The sequence below is a fragment of the Lutjanus erythropterus genome, chromosome 3 (assembly GCF_056507025.1).
Source record: "Lutjanus erythropterus isolate fLutEry1 chromosome 3, fLutEry1.hap2, whole genome shotgun sequence".
Taxonomy (NCBI): Eukaryota; Metazoa; Chordata; class Actinopteri; order Lutjaniformes; family Lutjanidae; genus Lutjanus; species Lutjanus erythropterus.
The window spans coordinates 30288768-30306659 of NC_139319.1; the positions used below are offsets into that span (position 1 = coordinate 30288768).

Below are 17892 nucleotides of genomic sequence, written 5' to 3' on the forward strand. Positions count from 1 at the left end.
TTTTTTTAATTTTTACTCAAACTGCCTGTTGTTAAAGGTGTGTAGGATTTAGAGGCATGTATTGGAGAGGTTGCAAATTGCAACCAACTGAATGCCCCTTGCCTCACTTTCCCCTTCCCGGCGTGCAGGAGAACCTATGGTGGCTGTGAAACTTCCATTTCTGTCATTTTATTCCAATAAATGCCCCTAAATCTGACACACTGCACCCTTAAATCCAACCTGCCTTATCAATAAAAACTGACATCATACCTTCCATTAGAGAAACTCAACACAATTCATTCAAATATAACTTCTAGTTGATCAAATTTTGAAGATCACATTAAAACACTGCAATATAAGTTACTTACTTAGTCCTACTGTCACAGAGTTTCATTAATTCATTAATGTGCATGTGAAAGACATGTCCACCAACTTTGTTCAGAATATCTTACTGAAATATCAGACAATACATCAGACCTGCACATACAGGTTGTTTGCCAAAATGTCAGGCCATACACCATTTTGGGGAATAAAAAAACTGGAAATCTCATACACAACAATGCAATTTTAAGTGTTTTTAAACCACAATTTTGACAAAATTGCATGAATCCATGTCCATTTTATAGACATGTCTAATAATTATTCTGTGACCTTGCCTGAACCAGTGTGTTTGCAATATCTTAATAAATTCAGGATAATCAGTCAATCTCCCTTCCCAGTGGATCAATGAGCCAACACAATGGCCACACTACTAATAACAAATTATCAGGTATTGTTAGATTTCATGTTGTCTGTAAATAACAAAATGTGTCAACACACTACTGTTGATCTAAGCTAGGCTGAGATTTAATCAGTCTGACGCCGCTGTACTGTAACATTATGACTGAACTTCAGCAGCCTCCCGCTCAACCTAATTACCATCCTCTGGAGGCTCAGACATTCTTACTGCTCTCTTTTTGGGACCCTTTCCTCTCCAGGATGGTTTGGAACCAGAGATAGTGATGGATTTGTACGTTCATTTGTTTTACAACCTGCTACTCCACAGCTTTTCAGCATTTTCCCATTTCTCCCATTCTTTGAAACTGTGAGTTTCCCCTCCGATGGGGTGTGGCCTCACCAGCTTGAGCTGGATGATATATTGCTGGTATGATGTATGAACAGGACACAGCCTGGCCAAACAGCCAGTAGTGGACAGCTGGCAGTAAACACGCTAAAGATCTGTGTCTTCATGACATTTTTTTCAGAGTGCCAGCATCTTTTTTAAATTGTTGAGAGTGTGTAAGGCAGCATGAGTAGGTAGGTAGGTCGTCCAACCCTCAACTTGCAAGCTGTGGCATCCAATTCCAATCGGTCAATTGAATAACATGGCTAATAATTTGATTGTGTGGGCCATTCATTTAATAAAGTGGGGTCTTTGGGCCCCTGGAGTTCTAGGGGCCAGACTAATTTCCCTCTTTCCCCCCTTCAGCCTCCCCATTCGTCTGTCTAGCTCTCCATCCAGCAGGTCACCCCCATTCACTTCAAAAATCACTTCATTTTCTCCTGTTATTTTCTCATCTTCCCCACTTTAGGTGACTACTTCCTCCTGGGGTCCAATCAAAAATGTTTACCAGGAGTTCAAGGGGTCCAAGCTAATAGATCTGTAACCTTAAACCCGACCCTTCAGTTTCATCCGTTGTGGTCATCCGCACTCATCCGCTAAAAACTGGTAAAAAATCTGCCTGAGAAGGGACCTTTGTAGGCCTGAGCAGGTCTTAGTTACCCACACAGAAATCAATACAGACATGGAGAATAGAGATGAGAGACGGAGGAGCAGGAGCAAAGGAGTGTGGGCAATGTCTCCTAAGCTGTAAATCTTACCACCTTACAGAGGTGGAAGTACAGATGGCTTATCTCTCTTTAAACCTTGTCTCTTTCCCTTACTACATGAATAAAGTGTTCTCCACTAATAACGATATCAAAAACAGCAATGGTATTGTTAGCAAAATGGCTTTTCCCTTGTTGAATATCAGCAAGAGTGGGAAAAAAATCTACATTTAACACCGCTAATGGCCACGCTGCCAACAGTTGTGGTAGATCATCTTGTTCCTGTGCCAGTGTGCCAAGAAAATCCCTAATTTGTGATATATTTATCTATTCCTTTGCATAAATATCTTTGTTTCACTCCGCACTCTCTCTCTGGAGAAGACGCTTTCATCTGCATTCTTATTCTGCACCATTATCTCCAGTGATGGACTAGCTCTCCCACACACTGCAGCTCATTAAACCAGTGCTGCTGCCTTCCTGGTTCTTCTCTCCCTTAGCGTTTTCCCCTCTCTTCCCTTCCTTCATCGTGTTTGCTTTGAAAAGGTCCTCCAAGACTCCGGTAATAACACTTCTCCGGGATTACCGGGGACTTGCCCAGCATGCATGTGCCTCTAATAGAAGATGACGTTATCTATGGGAACGCTGTGACTGGCAGGGAGACTTCCCTGCCGTGGCATTTGTCTAAACCTTGGAGGCAGAGGCCTGGCATCTGGGGAGGCAAAAAGCTTTGACCTGCTTGGTTAAGAAAAACCTTGTGAAATGAGGCGTAACCTACACGACTTGAGCACTTGCTGACCTAATTTCTGTGGACAGGAGGGTAACGCTAATTTTATTTTACAGAATTCTCAACAAGGGACAGCCCCAACAGTTGGAACTTAACAACACATGATTTCAGGCGACCTTATAAAACTTATCAAACTTTGCAACTGATGGAGGAGTCCAGGCCTGGAATTAAATTATTTTTAAGGCAAGGCCAATTTGCGCTTTGATAAAAATAAAATAATTGGATCCTCATAGCCAAATGTAGGCCAACGGCTCAATAACAATAAGTGATAATTATATTATGTGAAGACTAAACAAAATTAGTTCAATTAGCTGATAATCAGCCTGATCAGCCACTGGCAGTAATCAATACAAACACACATTATTTGACTGTAAAGCATTGATCAAACCAACAAATATCCACAGTCAACATCAGACAACCTTATCATTATTCACCAGTTACCTATGGTTTCTGTCGTGGTGACAAAACAGTAAACATACATTATTAGCATTTTAAATTAAACAGAAGAGCTCTGCACTCTCTGTGGAAGATGTTAAACTCCATTTAAGAAATACAACCTAAACATTTCCCTGTGTGTCTGCAGAGACAGAAACACAAGATAAAAGGCGTCATGTTGACAGTCTTCTGTCAGTCAATTCGGCAGATACACAACAAATTAAACACCGACTCATAACATCATAAATTTGGCATCTATCATGTGTCACAACAAGTTATAAACTCTGTGCACCTTCATGGCTAACACCATTCAGCAATACCCTCGTAAACTTTACAACACATATGTATTAATACTTAAATGATACAGTGTGACTGCATGTCTTTATCACATGATGTTAATTGTTAGCTAATGTTGGCTGGAGGGTTCGCTGTTAATGTTTATGTTACACATATTTTTGCAGGAACGGGAGAAGTGCAAGATGAGGGAAACACTGATAAATGTGAGTTTGTTTATTTGCTAAGATACATGTAGTTTTAAATGAGGAAATCTGAAATCTTTCTTTTAAGGGCATAATGGCCAGTTCAAAACACGGCATGCCAAACTGTCCGAGTGGGTGGTTAATTCTTGAAGGGACATTACAGTCACACTCTGGGGCATTCACAGGACTGGTTGTTTAGCTGTGGTATAGTGCCTGCCTCGAAATTTGGGCAACTTCTCCACTCCAACTATTTAAGAAGGAAAGTGGTGTACACTTTGCTATTCAACAAATCCCTTCTATATCACTTGTTGTTTTTCTGGACCTGCTGTATACTGAAACCCCTCGCTGTGCATCCCAGTAAAGGCTGCAGACAAAAGTAGTGTGTTTGCCTGGAGACCTTTTGTCTCAATTTCCAGAAACTTCCAAGATATGTGCCTCTCTCCAACTCTACATTGGGTCCTGGTTCTGGATTTAGCAAGTTCCCAGAGCTCCGATGTTAACAAGGCACCAGTGGAGCCAAATGTAGAGCAGGACACAACGTCTGTCTCCCTAAAGCCAAATAGGAAAGGGCTGCCCTACTTTCACTCATACAGCCACAAAAAAAAAGGGACGAAAAGAAAGATGATAACTTATGAAAAATACATCTCTAATTCTGAGAAACTGCAGGGGCAGGACTAAGTAGAGGGCGGGGATGGAGGTAAACGAAGAAGGGAAAAAAACCAAGTGGAAACATTAACTTCATGTGGATCAAAACTTAATTAGATTGGTTCTCAATCTAATCTGCAGAGATGTGAAGTCTGTGTGCTCTGCTGCTGTGCAATAGCCGCAGGAATAGTGTCTCAAGTCTGTGTCAGCAACGGTCCCCTAATTTCACTGGTTCCTCTGGAGTTTAACAGGCTAATCCCTCCGGCGAGACGGTCTGGGTGGCTCTGTGCTATTAAAATCACACAGCACCGACATGCTCCCAATTAAACACTGACACCTCTGGGACAAGCTTGAATAAGAGTATTTTTTATACATGAGAGAAGCCATTTTGAGGTGAAAATTAGTAATGGGGGCAGCGCCTGTTTGAAGAGTGAACTCGGCCGTACCAGAGGTAAAAGCAATTTTCCTGTACTTCAAATAAGCATCTATTTGAATGGAGTTTTGCGTTTGGATTTCAGCCAAAGACCCAAATGTGCAAATTTGCTCTGCAATTGACAGTTTGCTAACCCCCTCCCTCAAATGGAGATCATCCAATAACAGCTTAGCGACCTTAACTAGGCACACTAGGTCTGCCAAGCTCTGGATTTGGCCACGTTAAAGTTGTGTGCCTGGTGCTGCAGTAAGAGTGGATGCGATGCACGAACATTCAGTGTAGTACTTTACTTCATATATGCTGTGTATCAATGATGCTGCTGAAATAAAACTTAAAGACTGACTTACATGTGATGTGCATTGTTGCACTGCATATTAGAATACACCTCAAATCTCCAGCATCAGTTCATCAGTTCATTTCAGCCGGTAAATTGATCTTAGATGTATTCATGGGTTAAAAATAAGAAGCCTGCTTTTGTTTACCTCAGTTTATATTACTTATTTACTAATTACTAAGAATTCAGAGCTGTAACTCTGCTCCCATTATCGTTGTAAATTGCATGTGTGTCATGCTACAACTGAGAGCTAGACAAGCAAAAAACAGTAAAGGAGGTGAGCTTCGCATCTAATTACTCAGAACAGCATGTCCAACTTGTTGAGGTGAACATGCCAACACTTTTTGAAACACATTACTCCCACTTTCATATTGTGTCTTCTAACTTTTGGGATGACTGCCAGGGATGAAGTGATGGAGCATCACCGGACAGATGGAGATATGAAGGGTGGTCGAGATGGTGGTCGCGGGAATAAAAGAAAACAAAAAAAAAAGAGGCACGCTGCTGGCTGTTTAGTGCAGCACCTTTGTTATGGGAGTGAGGGAGTAAAGAAAAGAATGGTGACACTCACCTCCTTGCTTACTCCTGTCAAGATAGATGGAGACCCTTCTGGCCAGACCTGCGAGCAGGGGGGAGGGAGCAGATGGAAGGGGGGGAGGGGGGGGAGGAGGACGGAGGGGAGGGAGGAGAGCAGGAATGCAACAAAGCAAGCAACAAATTAGCAAGGGGGCCCCAACGTGCATGCAGACCCACACAATCGCACACGCACACTTAAAAGTATGACTTCATGAATATACTCCACATGCATTCAAACAGCAGAGGGATGAACAAGGCGGCTGCTTCCCAGCTTGCCATCTCCCAAATGACTAACAGTGGTATGCGGGGATCAAAGACTGAAAGGATAGAGTCTGAAAGTGAGGCATGAGCTGAACGGCTGCCTCTGCATCACAAACAGGGGCTGTGGAAACCGCACAGGGTCCCTAACCTCCAAGCCTGCAGGATGCAGAATCCCAAATCACCACAGGGCAAAAAGCTCGACTGGAGAGGACTCTGCGTGTGTGTGTGTGTGTGTGTGTGTGCATGGAAATGAGAGTTTGATAGTGAAAAGGACATGGGGAAATAATTCAGCTGGGTTGGAGGTATTTGTGATTTAATAAATCTATTAATTTCACATTAAATTAATTGTGATAGCAAGACTTGTTCTTTTAGAGGTTATTGGGAAAACCGCTTGCTGCCTTGTTCAGCCTCTTGAGACGGGGGGAAAAACACAAAACAATATCAAAGAACCAGCAAAGTAACAAACAAGCCAGACAGACAGAGTCTACAGAGATGGTTCACTGTTGAAAAACAGCACAAAAGCATGTTATTGGACAACAGGGACAGGATGAGTGAGGACAGGTTGTGCGGGACGGGTGTGTATGAGAAGGTGTGTGTGTTTGTTTGCCAGCGTCTCCTTGAGAAACGTTCGCAGCCTTGTAGCAACTGCCTACAGAGGTAGAGCAGGTTTTCTGGCAGCACAAAGACAGACTTGTGTAATATTTCAACGGGTGGTACATTATTAATGCCACTGAGGCGATGCTAAAAATCTAAAACTTTCCACACACAAGCATATAATTATTGTACTGTCTCTGAAAGACGTTAGAAGCAATGGCAATAACTCTACGCTGGTTATTGGGCCAGGGGGTGGTGTGTGTAAATGCACTTTTTAAATAAGTTTAAAAAAATATTTAAACACCACAAGCAGAAGCTGGACTCTTCAGTAAAAGTTTTCCAGGGAAGATCTCGAGTCGAGTGACTGTTTATATTAAAATTGATGCCTCCACTGTAGTCTGGATGCACGACCGACACAGCGACTGTCACTAACGATACATCCAGGATAACAAGCACACCATTAAATGTTAAAGTCTTAGTCAAAACAAGGCTGTGGCTCACTGCGGGAGAGTCCTCCGCAGGGGAAGAGTCTCTCAGGGTGATCTGTGTCGTGAGACTCAGACAGACAGTGATGCTAGTTAAGTGTGTCACCTCTCGGCGGGCTCCCGCAGAGACTCTGGTGACTCCGTGGCTTTGTAATGATGGAGACACATATGTGCACACACTGTGTGGTCCACACCTCTGCATGGATAACAAATCAGCCATTGAGTCAGCGAGGACTCATTCTGACAGCCCTGCTCTTGTTGCTACCAATTAGCATTAATATGTAGCTTATTCTACACAAGATGTGTTCAAAAGCTGTCCACCCACACAATACAGTTGTCACAGGTGCTCATCCTAAAACACCATGTCACAGATCATTTAAAAACTTTCTAAAAAAAACAGACAAAAGTGTGGTGGTTAATTAAAATATTTATCAGAAGAGATTATCAAGTATTCGTGGGAACACACAATCACTCCTATAGCTGTCACAGTTTCTCTAAAAACCTCCCAACCCAGAATCATCGACAGCTGAGAAACGCTCGAGGCAGAAAAACGTGGAGCGGTGGAGAGAGTTGAGAGAAAGAGTGGGTAAACCTGGCACATCACTGAAGTGGGTGGATGTCTCTGACAAGTGTATGCTGTGGGTGTCAGGCCTGGTTCAAATATTTGCGAATAACTCTGCCTCACGAATTATGGAAGTGTGTCAACACAGAAGGTAAACATGGCAGCCAATGCAACCACCAACGTCCACGGTCCAAGTTTAAAATGATCAATTATATCCACGCAAGTATATCCTCTGAGCAGCGATTCACCAATAATCTTGCCGTTGCTTTCTATGATTAAGCTTGTGTTTTTGAATAAACTGACATTGATTGCAGGCTTGCAAACAGTTTAAAGTCACCACAAACCGTCAGAGACATGACAGAGATATGATGGATGTGGCAAATGTGACAGGTGAGGCTGACAGCTGGCTTTAAGTTAGTGTTTCATTAGTTTTGACTGGTGGAACTAAATTCAGACACCTGACTCAAACCTGGCACCAATGTGGCAGAAATAATCTTCAGCTGTGTGAAGGGAGAGTTGACCTGCATCAGGTCTGTGGTTAGTCATACTGACCTGCGTCTTATGATGACCCACTGTGTACTGCTGGTTTGGGCAAGTTTCTGCATCAATAAAAACTTCTCTGGGTAATTTCAGAAGCAACATTTTTACTTTAAGCTCACGTCTATGGCAATGAAGACATATGCTATACCTTCTCCCAAGTGAGGATTATACTGGGTTTGGTGAACTCATGCACTCTGCAATGAATCCCACCTTCATGATGGTGTTTTAGAGAGGTGTTGATTCAGCTTTCTGGTCATTTTTGACACTTAACTGGGGTGCTGCTGATTTCAACTGTGTTGTATATTAGTCCAATGTTTTTGCAAACCAGCCTAATGTGTATTTGCACACAGGTGAAAGTAGTCACACAGCAACTATTTGGCTATTTTCTATTGTTCCTCTGGTTTTTACGATAAAGGCTGACAAAGTCTCTGTAGAGAGGAGGTAGTGGAGGAAGAATGGGTTAAACACAGGGCTCTCTGCTGGGACACAGGGTTGGAGTCCTGTGTGAAACTAGAAACCAGTGGTGACTTTTAAATTTTAGACTTTATTGACTCATTATTTCCATTATTTATTTATATATTTGTAATTTTTTATTTATTTATTTTTAAGGATTCGTTTTAGCCACATTGGCTATGGACACCGGGGTGCTTGTCTCAGCTATGCAAGGACACACACTCCTCATGTACAAATAACACTGTTGGTCTACTGACTGGGTGCTAAAAACATCTGCCATTTTTTACGTAACCTTAAATTACAAAGTAATGTTTGTCTGTAACAAAGGCCCATAAGATAATTTTTGTTGCATGATTTCATTTCTACAATCAACACAAAATGTATCTGTATTAAAGACATAACTGTTATTAGTAAGCTAATATAAGCTGTTGCTACACCAACCAGAGACTGCGTTGCTGCAGGGTCACCAGCATTTTAAGACTCTTAAGGCAAACCTAGAGTGGTTCAGTTTCTATGAATGTTAGCCTTTTGTTTGCAACTCATTTTAATGGGGGACTTTAAGAGCGACTATGTAACTCTTCACAGATAGGATAGCATTCTTCCTCTATAAAAGAAAAAGCAATTTCATATGCAATAAAACTCAGTAAAACCCTTACTCAGTTCAAAACACTTGATGATGTTGCTGTCTGGCAGACCAGTAGCTTACAGCTCACTGACTTTATTACTCTATGTACTAATGTTAGGCAACCTTTTTAAACTTACCATTACATAATATAATGTGACATTATATAAAAATGGGATGTCGTATTATTGACTACGTCGTAGTCTAAGTACTGGCTGATACCGTACACAGGATTTATTTGAAGCCTCCTGTTTATCATGTAACATTTTTATCTGTTTAACTATTCTTAAAAAAATATTGCTTGTTAAATACAAATATAAAGCAACTTGATGAAATGAAATGATCACAGAGGCACTTTGCGACATGTTGTACAAGAATATGGTTGAGGAACCTTCCTAAATATGAAAGCTAACCTCTTTACAGTTAATTTTACCAGATAAAGTACTTACTTTCAGGCTTTTTACGAAAAAACCCATCCATTATCTTAATCACTTTCTACTTAAATGCTCCAAAGAGCTACAGCAGCTAAAAGTTATAAGACTCAGAAGTTGGTGATTCAGTAACAGCACTGGAAAACTCCTGCCCCACCTGGTAGCTCTGGAGTGTGAAAGTGTGACTGGGATGGGGTGAACAACGGGGCAGTCGGCGGGTCACTATAGGAAGTACTGTATGGGTGGGTGGATGGGGGGCAGATAAGTAAAATAGAGCGTTGATCTTTACTGTGAGCGCTGGAGGAGGGCTGACCTCTGGTAGTGGGCAGCATGTCGGAAAGGCCCTGCCACGCCGTCACCATCTCCGGGTTCTTCTGGTCGGCGAAATTCTTCCAGATACGTAACGCTCCGTCGTCTGGAGAGTGGGGAGGAGGGTGGGAGTGGAGTCGGAGACAGAAGGACACAGACAAGGAAGTAAAGAGTGAGAGACAGGACAGGAATAAAAGAGCAAGAAGGACACTCGTTTGTATTCTTGTCCAGAAGACTTCATGAAAACCTCGAAGTCAGACTCTTTCATAACACTTGACCATGGACACATACACACACATGCGCATGTGCATGTGCACGCACACACACACACACTTCAATCAATAGAGAAAGTAGAGCAATATCTTAAAAGGCTCTTTGCCTAAAAGCATTGTGTCAGTGAGACACAAGTCTCTAGGTCTAAAACCTTCTGTCTGAACACCACACAGCTGAGACACGGAGCTTAACATAAAACATGTCCGTGCACTCTTATGAGAGCGCTATAACAACCCATAAAAGTCTCCACTTGATTTACATTCTGCGTTCTACCTTTTTAACGCTGTATATTTTTTATAACTAATGTCCTCCCTGATATCCTTCACAGCGTGACTGATGGAGAAAAAACGAATGAGTGCACATTAGGTTTTGATGAGATGGAACTTAAATTTATTAATCCCTGAGCTTTTATCAGGGTCTCGGGAGGGGGTGCGATGAAAAACAGCATTCATTCCCAGTTTAACGTTACACTGTTAAGACTAAACAAAATAAATATGTGTTTCTGTGTGTGTTTTAATGTGAAGTGGTTGGCTACAGTTCCTCTGGGTTATGAGGATAAAGCCATGGAGGGTAATTGCTTTGTTCTGTTGATTAATGATGATGAATACACATGAGCGCTCCGTGCGTGTGTCTGTCGGGGTAAGAGTCAAGTGTTTAAGGCTTGTTGCTGCTACAAATGAGTCTCGTTGCGATTTGCACCGTGCTAGTGGGCGTCAACATTTGAACTGCTCACTCATGGAAAATCTAACTAATTTCTAACTTGAGTTATTATTCTGTGCGGTGCCGCGTGCACCTATGTGAGCTTATTTGCGGATGTGTTTCAAACCTGTTGCGGTGAGCAGTAATGAGCAGTCGTGTCCGTTCAGGTACTCCATGGCTGTGATGCGAGTGTAACGAGGGTTCCCGTTGTAGAAGTAGTCCAGCCTCTCGCCTTTCTCCCAGTCCCAGAAACTGCAGCAAACATACACAAATACATAGTCTTACACTTATTTACTCTGTTCTACATTTTAAAGGGGCAATGTGCAAAATATGGTGAAAAACAAAAGAAATGCTAACTGATTTTGGAAAAACTCCCATCCCTATCTATCATAGCAGACAATACTGTTGAGATTTTTGGCACCTATAAATACTTTGGCACAATTATTGGCAATAAACTGCAATGGGACGACAAAACAAACAGCACCTACTCTAGAGTACAACAAAGATTATTTTTTACTGAGGAAGCTGAACTCTTTTAATCTTGATAAAATGGTCATTACTCTGTTTTATATTTCATTGAATTTAGTTTAACTTCTGTGCTGGTCTGCTAGTTTGGGGCTAGCTGGTTAGCATGCTAATTTTAGGAAATATCTCTGCCACACAATACACAAACATCTTTGACAAAATGTAATAATTGGTACTTCACATTTTGTTGGTAATGTTCTTTTTTTTTACATGTTTTAAATTAAAATTCTGGTTAAAACTTACACATTGCACCTTTAAAACCCAACACATATGAAATAATTTGCTTAATGTTCTTGAGGCTGATTTTGTTTTCCTGACTGAGTGTGTCTCTGACCAGATGCTGTCCTTGTCGGCCACAGCGATGCAGGTGTTGAAGGGGTGGAACTTCACGACAGACGGTACTCCAGGGTTTCGGTTGATGAATATTTGATCGTCCAGACGGGAGACACCTGTAACAGAGGGAAACAAGCCAGAATGGGAGCGAGTGTAGAAAGGAGGAGAATTTCTTGAAATTGGTAAATCACAGGTTTGATTCCTGCTGGCATGCCCCGTCCTGCCACCCTGAACCTGTAAATTTTCAAGAGCAACAGGAGCTGGCAAAAATTGAACAAATAAAATCTTTTCTAGCTTTTTGAGTTTGGTTCTGCTTCCAGGCCCTCAAAACCTCAACTCTGAAAAGCTCTCACCATCTCCTCTCACCTCTTGTTCTCAGGCAGCTGGGTAATGTAGATTTTAGCCAATGGACTGAACATATTTCAGACGAGGATTAACAGACTAATAGATTATCTGAGCTGGTGAGTACTTCAGGCAGTAGACAGGTAAATTATAGTTCCCTCACTGATGGTAATGAATGAGCATGTCATCCAGTACAGTAGTGTTGTTCATTGGTGTGTGTTTGTAGACACTAATGGAGCTGGATGACACAGAGGAATAAGACAGATTCATGCTTTGGCTACACAGACAATAGATGTGATGTACGGCTGATTTATTGTTAATGTTTGTATTTTCATAGGATTTGTTAACAATCTAGAATGCTCTGCTGAAATAGACGGACTGTGTTCATAATCTCTACACTACATTTACACTAAATTCACTGTTTACTGAGGTGTACATTTCTCTACATATGTACACTATATGTACATGCCATCAATCAGCTTTTGTGTGCTTATGTACTTTTGTATGTTATTTTTTTTATATGTTTTCTTTATATACCATCTGCTTGGGACAGAAAATTAGCCCGTTTGGCTAAATCTGGCACAGATACATGACTTGAGTGGTTATGTTAATTAATGTGCATTGTCCCTTCTTAATTAAAATAAACATTAACACTTGTGATGTGACAAGAACAGCTAAAAATCCCACAATGCAATGCACTGAACTTCATGGATACAAAAAAAATATTGTTAAATGACTTTATACCTCCCAATCATCATGCTTCCCTATATATGTTGTGAGAATTTGAAGCAATTTTTTTTTAAATGTTGCAAAAAAGAAAATGTGTATTAAGTAAGTTTTCATCAGCTGGTCTAGGAAAAAAACAGACTATGTAAAGTGTAGTCTTGTCAAAAGTTGGCCGTATGGTCTATGTCAATAAACAGAGTAGAAGAAGCAGAGCGTTACAACCGTCTACTCCTCTAAACGTTTATTAATGATTTCTTATAACCATAAACACACATTCATTTGGTGAATATTTGTCATTAATTTGAACTTAAACTAGCATGAAACAGACAAACAATAAAGCAGTTTACAGAGAACATGTAGTGTTCTTGTCACAAAAGCGACTACTTCAACTTAGCATGTTTCCTTGATCTCTGATGACATATCATGGTCATTTTATGATTTATTACAGTAAACATATTACAGATTTCTCCTTTAAATGGTCACTATGTCAGAACGTATTCAGAAAAAAGTCCCATTAATCACAACTCCTTTTGGACAAAAGCAAAAACCACCTCAAGCAATTATCAAAACTTTTCTGCGAATTGTTTGAAAATCTGACATTTCCATCAACCTTTTCAAAAGTGATACTTTAAATGCTCATAAAACTTTGCTGATTGAAAAATGACTGGTGATGAGGCAAAATGATGATGATTAGTTAGACTCTGAAATCTCAATTTACCTCTATCTATTGAATTAACTACTGAGTGTCTAAAATATAGGGATTAGTGAATGAGCAGATGAAGGAGTAATTTCAGGCCCATGAAATGTAAATTTATGCAAATGTGTGCCTACTTCAGACACGTATTAAAAAAATCATGAATATAATATTCAATATCTCATAAATACACAGGCAGCAAAAAGGCAAACTGTACCTTAAAGTGCTGGAACTGAGGACGGCTAATTTAAGGACGCTCTGAGTATTTGTTGTTACAAAATGCGTTCTCTAAATTCAGATGAAACTTTGATAATGCCAGTGGGGAAACTGAGAATTTGTAGCTGTAAATAGGACAGGATGGAAGAGAGGAAAAACAGAAGAGAGATAAATAAATAAGAACTCGGCCTTTATAACAGAATTTGAAAACCAGAACGTACCGGAATAAATGACTATGTATGGGAGCAAGAGAGAACTACAATACTGCCGGGGCACAAAAGGAGCAGGACTTGAAAGCATGAAAAACAAACACAACATATGGCCGTCTATGGTAGGAGAAAAAAGTCCAGTTGTGTGCCCCTTTGGCAAATTTCAGTGGAGAATAATGCAGTGCCAGCAGTGCTGATACAACTGATACCTCCACTGCCTCACCATATGTTGTCATGGCAACAACACATATCGGTTCACCAGCCTGTCCTTGGCTACCTGAACGCACTCTTGAGACCCACCATAATGAGATGAAGAAGAATGAGGAAAAAAAATCCATCATGAATTCATCAGAGATGCAGCTGTGTTGGAAGAAATGTTGTTGGAGGGAAAAATAGATACGAGAAGCTGAGGACTTTGGTTAAAGGCTGAGTGGGATCATCGTCATCGATTTGCTGTTGTTTGCGCTGTCTAACGGCACATTCGATGTGGAACTACCGTAAAATCTGAAACTACCCCGAGGACTTCAGCACCGCATGGTGATGGGTGTAAATTTTGCATCAACGAGAAAAGAAAATCAAATCTGGTTTACAGGCCAAAATATTCCTCTAGCACTTTTTTCTTCTCTTGGTTTCGAGCCTCCCTGCCTCCATCTCACCTCCTCCGTCCTCAGCCTTCCTCTCTCTCCATCCCACCCTCCCTCCTCCTCCTCCTCCTCCTCCTCCTCCTCTCTTCTCGTTTCTCTCTGGAGGGAACAGACTGAATGAGGGCAATCCTACTACTTCTCTCTCTTTCAAAAAAAAAACTGTGAGTATAGAGGGGAATTCAATGATTTAGCAACCAGTAAAAAAGAGAGGGAAAGATGTGCGTGAGCTGAGGCTCTGACGCCAATCGCCTCGTGACTCGTGTGTGTGTGTGTATGTGTGAAGTGGTACCAGTGACGTTGAGGTGTTAGCTATTCTGTTTGAGAGAGCTCTGACTTCACTTGGGGAGTCCGTGTGTATGCTGGCACCCCAGGCTCTTTAGTGTGTGTGTGTGTGTGTGTATGTGTGTGTGTGTGTGTGTGTGTGTGTGTGTGTGTGTGTGTGTGTGTGTGTGTGTGTGTGTGTGTGTGTGTGTGTGTGTGTGTGTGAGGAGGGGAGTCCTGTGACTCATAAATGGGGTTGTTTCTGACTATGGACAGATTTCAAATCGATACTTTTTCATCACTACAAATCATCTGTTCATTCACTCACATGTCAGAAACAAAGCTGCGCCATCGTGTGGGACTCAGTCTGTCCTCTTTTGGACAGTCTGGATTTCTGCCGTCGTCAGGGCTCCAAAAGTGTTCAATTAAACATGATTCTGGCAAAAGCTCTGTGATCGTAGCTCTGTATTTGACACTGCGGACCACAGATCTACTAATCACAAAGGACTGTTCTAAAATGGTAAGAATCATATCATCTAAAACCCTGGAACTAATTTTACCAGGGGACTTAATGTGATTTAGAAAATACCCTGCCATGTCTGTGCTTCATGCAGCATGTTTGCATATGCACAGTCTGTATTTTACTTAAATTCACAAACATCGCAATACTTATACTATGCTACCTTTAATGCTTTGTATATACAGTATATTTATCTTTTTCAGTATTGTCTATTTTATTTTAAAAAATGCACATCTTATTTTATCATTGTATATTTTTATCTTTATCTTATCTAATATTATTGATATGTGTTTTATTACTTACATGTTATTCTGTTACTTTGTGTTATTTTTTTTATGTTGGAACATTCTGGAAAAAGTATTTCCACATGATTGTACTTGTATAACTGGTGTGACAATAAACACAGTGAATCTTGAATTATCCCCTGGATGTGTCACGGCTCTGCGTATCATCAACATTTGAGAGGCACAGTGTCTGTTGTTCAGAGGCCACATTAATAGTTACAAGTTTTTTGCCTACATGTGTTACAAGAATAAATACACACTTGTCCCAAGCCTTCTCTGTCATCACTCATTTTAAAAGTCAATACAGAGGATCTCACAGCACATGTTGACTGCTGTTCATCATATTATGTACCACGTTTAAATTTCATATTGTTCATTTGTCTAACAACAGAAAACACGTTTAAAAAATTACAACCCCAAATCACCTTGATGTCAACTGGCATGGGACTAATATTATCACATGGTGTTGGGTAATTTGTGGGGAAACTTTTACTAAACAAATTACAGACATGGCAGATTTGCACAGGATTAAGAGCATGATGGTCTCCACAATTCTTACTACTAGAGGTCCCAAGGTAATACTTATCCAGTGGGAATAGGGTTTAAAGGACTGTGACATGTCAGCAATCTTATACATTTATTGCAAGCTACAATCTGTGACATGGATCTAATAATTATGTGTAGCTTGCTTCTTTCTTTTCCAGCTAGTCGCTAACTTTGTCTGTCTGTTGTTTGGTGCTGGGCGGGTGATCTGCAGAGGATACAGATTTCAAGGTTGGAATCAGTCAGAGAGTCGTCCATCAACTGAGATTCTTCAAGTTGACCTGTCATTTTTTGCTTTCGTCAGACAGTGTGCAGAGCACTTCTGGTGACATTTTGGTGCCCAGAAATAGCAGCAGAGTGAGCCCTCCTCTCTTTCAAACTGCTCTCCAGGGTAAGAGGACAGATAAAACAGGCTTAAAAGCTCCATACACCTATAGAGATGGTGCTAATTGCATAAACTAGTGATTAATGGAACTTTGAATGTTCAGTGTGTAAAATCATTTTAACATACAGTTCTCATCTTTTTGAGAACAGAACTCATATTTTACGTGTTCCATATTTTTGTGTACTTTTCAGACCTCATTTTGTTTTCTAATGCATGCCTGACTTTATGATCTCTGTTATTTTTGATGCTCTGTGCATTTGTTAATCATTTTGATTTGCATATCAAAATGTGCTCCATGAATATTTTTTCCTCGCCTTTATATGAGATAAGATTTGAGACCAGTCATATCATGTAATGCCGAAGTTATTAAAACCTGGGATGGCCTTTTGATAATTAATTTAATTTCCAATAAAAGAAATGCAAATTAACTCTAATTCTGCCTTTAAAGTGCAGCCCAGGGTTCCTTCTACCTGTAAATTAATAAGACGACTCTTCCTTCCAGACAGAGCTGTTAATTATGAGTGGCTTTGTGTTCTTAATAATTCCAGTTTTGGTCTATATATATTGGCAGCTTCAATATAATAATCGATGGGAATACACCAGTGTGTGTTTGTGTGTGTCACTAACCTCTTTGTGTGATGCCTCGGCTCTGCCTTCTCACACGAGTGTTTCTCAGGAACCTCCACTGCCGCTCCATCCTCACTTGACTCTCCAGGTCGTGCTCCTCTGGGATCTGAAAGAGGGAATCAAATAAGAGGACAGACAGATCTGCCTGATTACTCCGTGCGGAACATTTGTAGGAAACAGCACATGGTTTAAATATACTGCACCCTCCGTGAAAATACAGAAATACAGTGGAAGATAAAGACCTCAGACATCAATTGTTTCTGGAGGCGTCAGATATCTCTTCATGAAACACTGACAAATCAGCTCCAAACCTGTTTGAACTTGATAAAAAATTAAAAAGTCTTGATGATTCTCTGTTTGCAGAGAACATGTACTCATACAGGGGTAACTGACCAGATAGAGGTAACAGAAAACTTAGTTGCACAAATTCTTCAAATGTAGCCAACATTCAGTCTCAGTGGTGCTCCTCTCCTCGTTTATTTGTGATTCAATCCCTCTTTCTCCTCATATGACTCTCAGCTCTCTCTCTCTCTCTCTGTTCCCTGGAGCCAGAACTCTTCTCTAGATAATTAGTGCTCATCATGGGGGGTCTCTAACGAATCCTCTCAAAAGTTGAGTGAATTTCTGTCTGAATTTCTTATAGCGAGGCCTAAGAACAATGTGAGAGAAGGAATAAAGCAGAAATTAATGGTTTAATTTCTCTGGGACATGAGTAAAATGAAAATAAAATAAAAAAAAACAACCCTGACATCAAACATGAGAGTAGACCCATGATACACGCATGCAAGGGTAATATTTAATGATGTGCAGATTTAAGAACTGTCTCTCAGGGTTTGATATTGAGTTTGGCTTGAATACTGGCTGGTGAATATTAAAGGTGCCC

The 17892-nt window shown here is 40.7% G+C and overlaps 1 protein-coding gene across 1 annotated transcript in view; it reads right to left on the reverse strand.

Moving 5' to 3' along the window:
* rptor (regulatory associated protein of MTOR, complex 1) overlaps nucleotides 1-17892 on the reverse strand; it is a 215648-nt gene that overhangs the window by 11058 nt on the left and 186698 nt on the right. Inside the window, exons 26-30 of the mRNA XM_084715786.1 lie at nucleotides 17010-17115; nucleotides 11560-11674; nucleotides 10828-10952; nucleotides 9709-9834; nucleotides 5467-5514 (exon numbers count right to left, since the gene is read on the reverse strand). Coding sequence (XP_084571912.1) covers nucleotides 5467-5514; nucleotides 9709-9834; nucleotides 10828-10952; nucleotides 11560-11674; nucleotides 17010-17115 — 520 coding nt within the window. The remainder of the gene's footprint in view (nucleotides 1-5466; nucleotides 5515-9708; nucleotides 9835-10827; nucleotides 10953-11559; nucleotides 11675-17009; nucleotides 17116-17892) is intronic.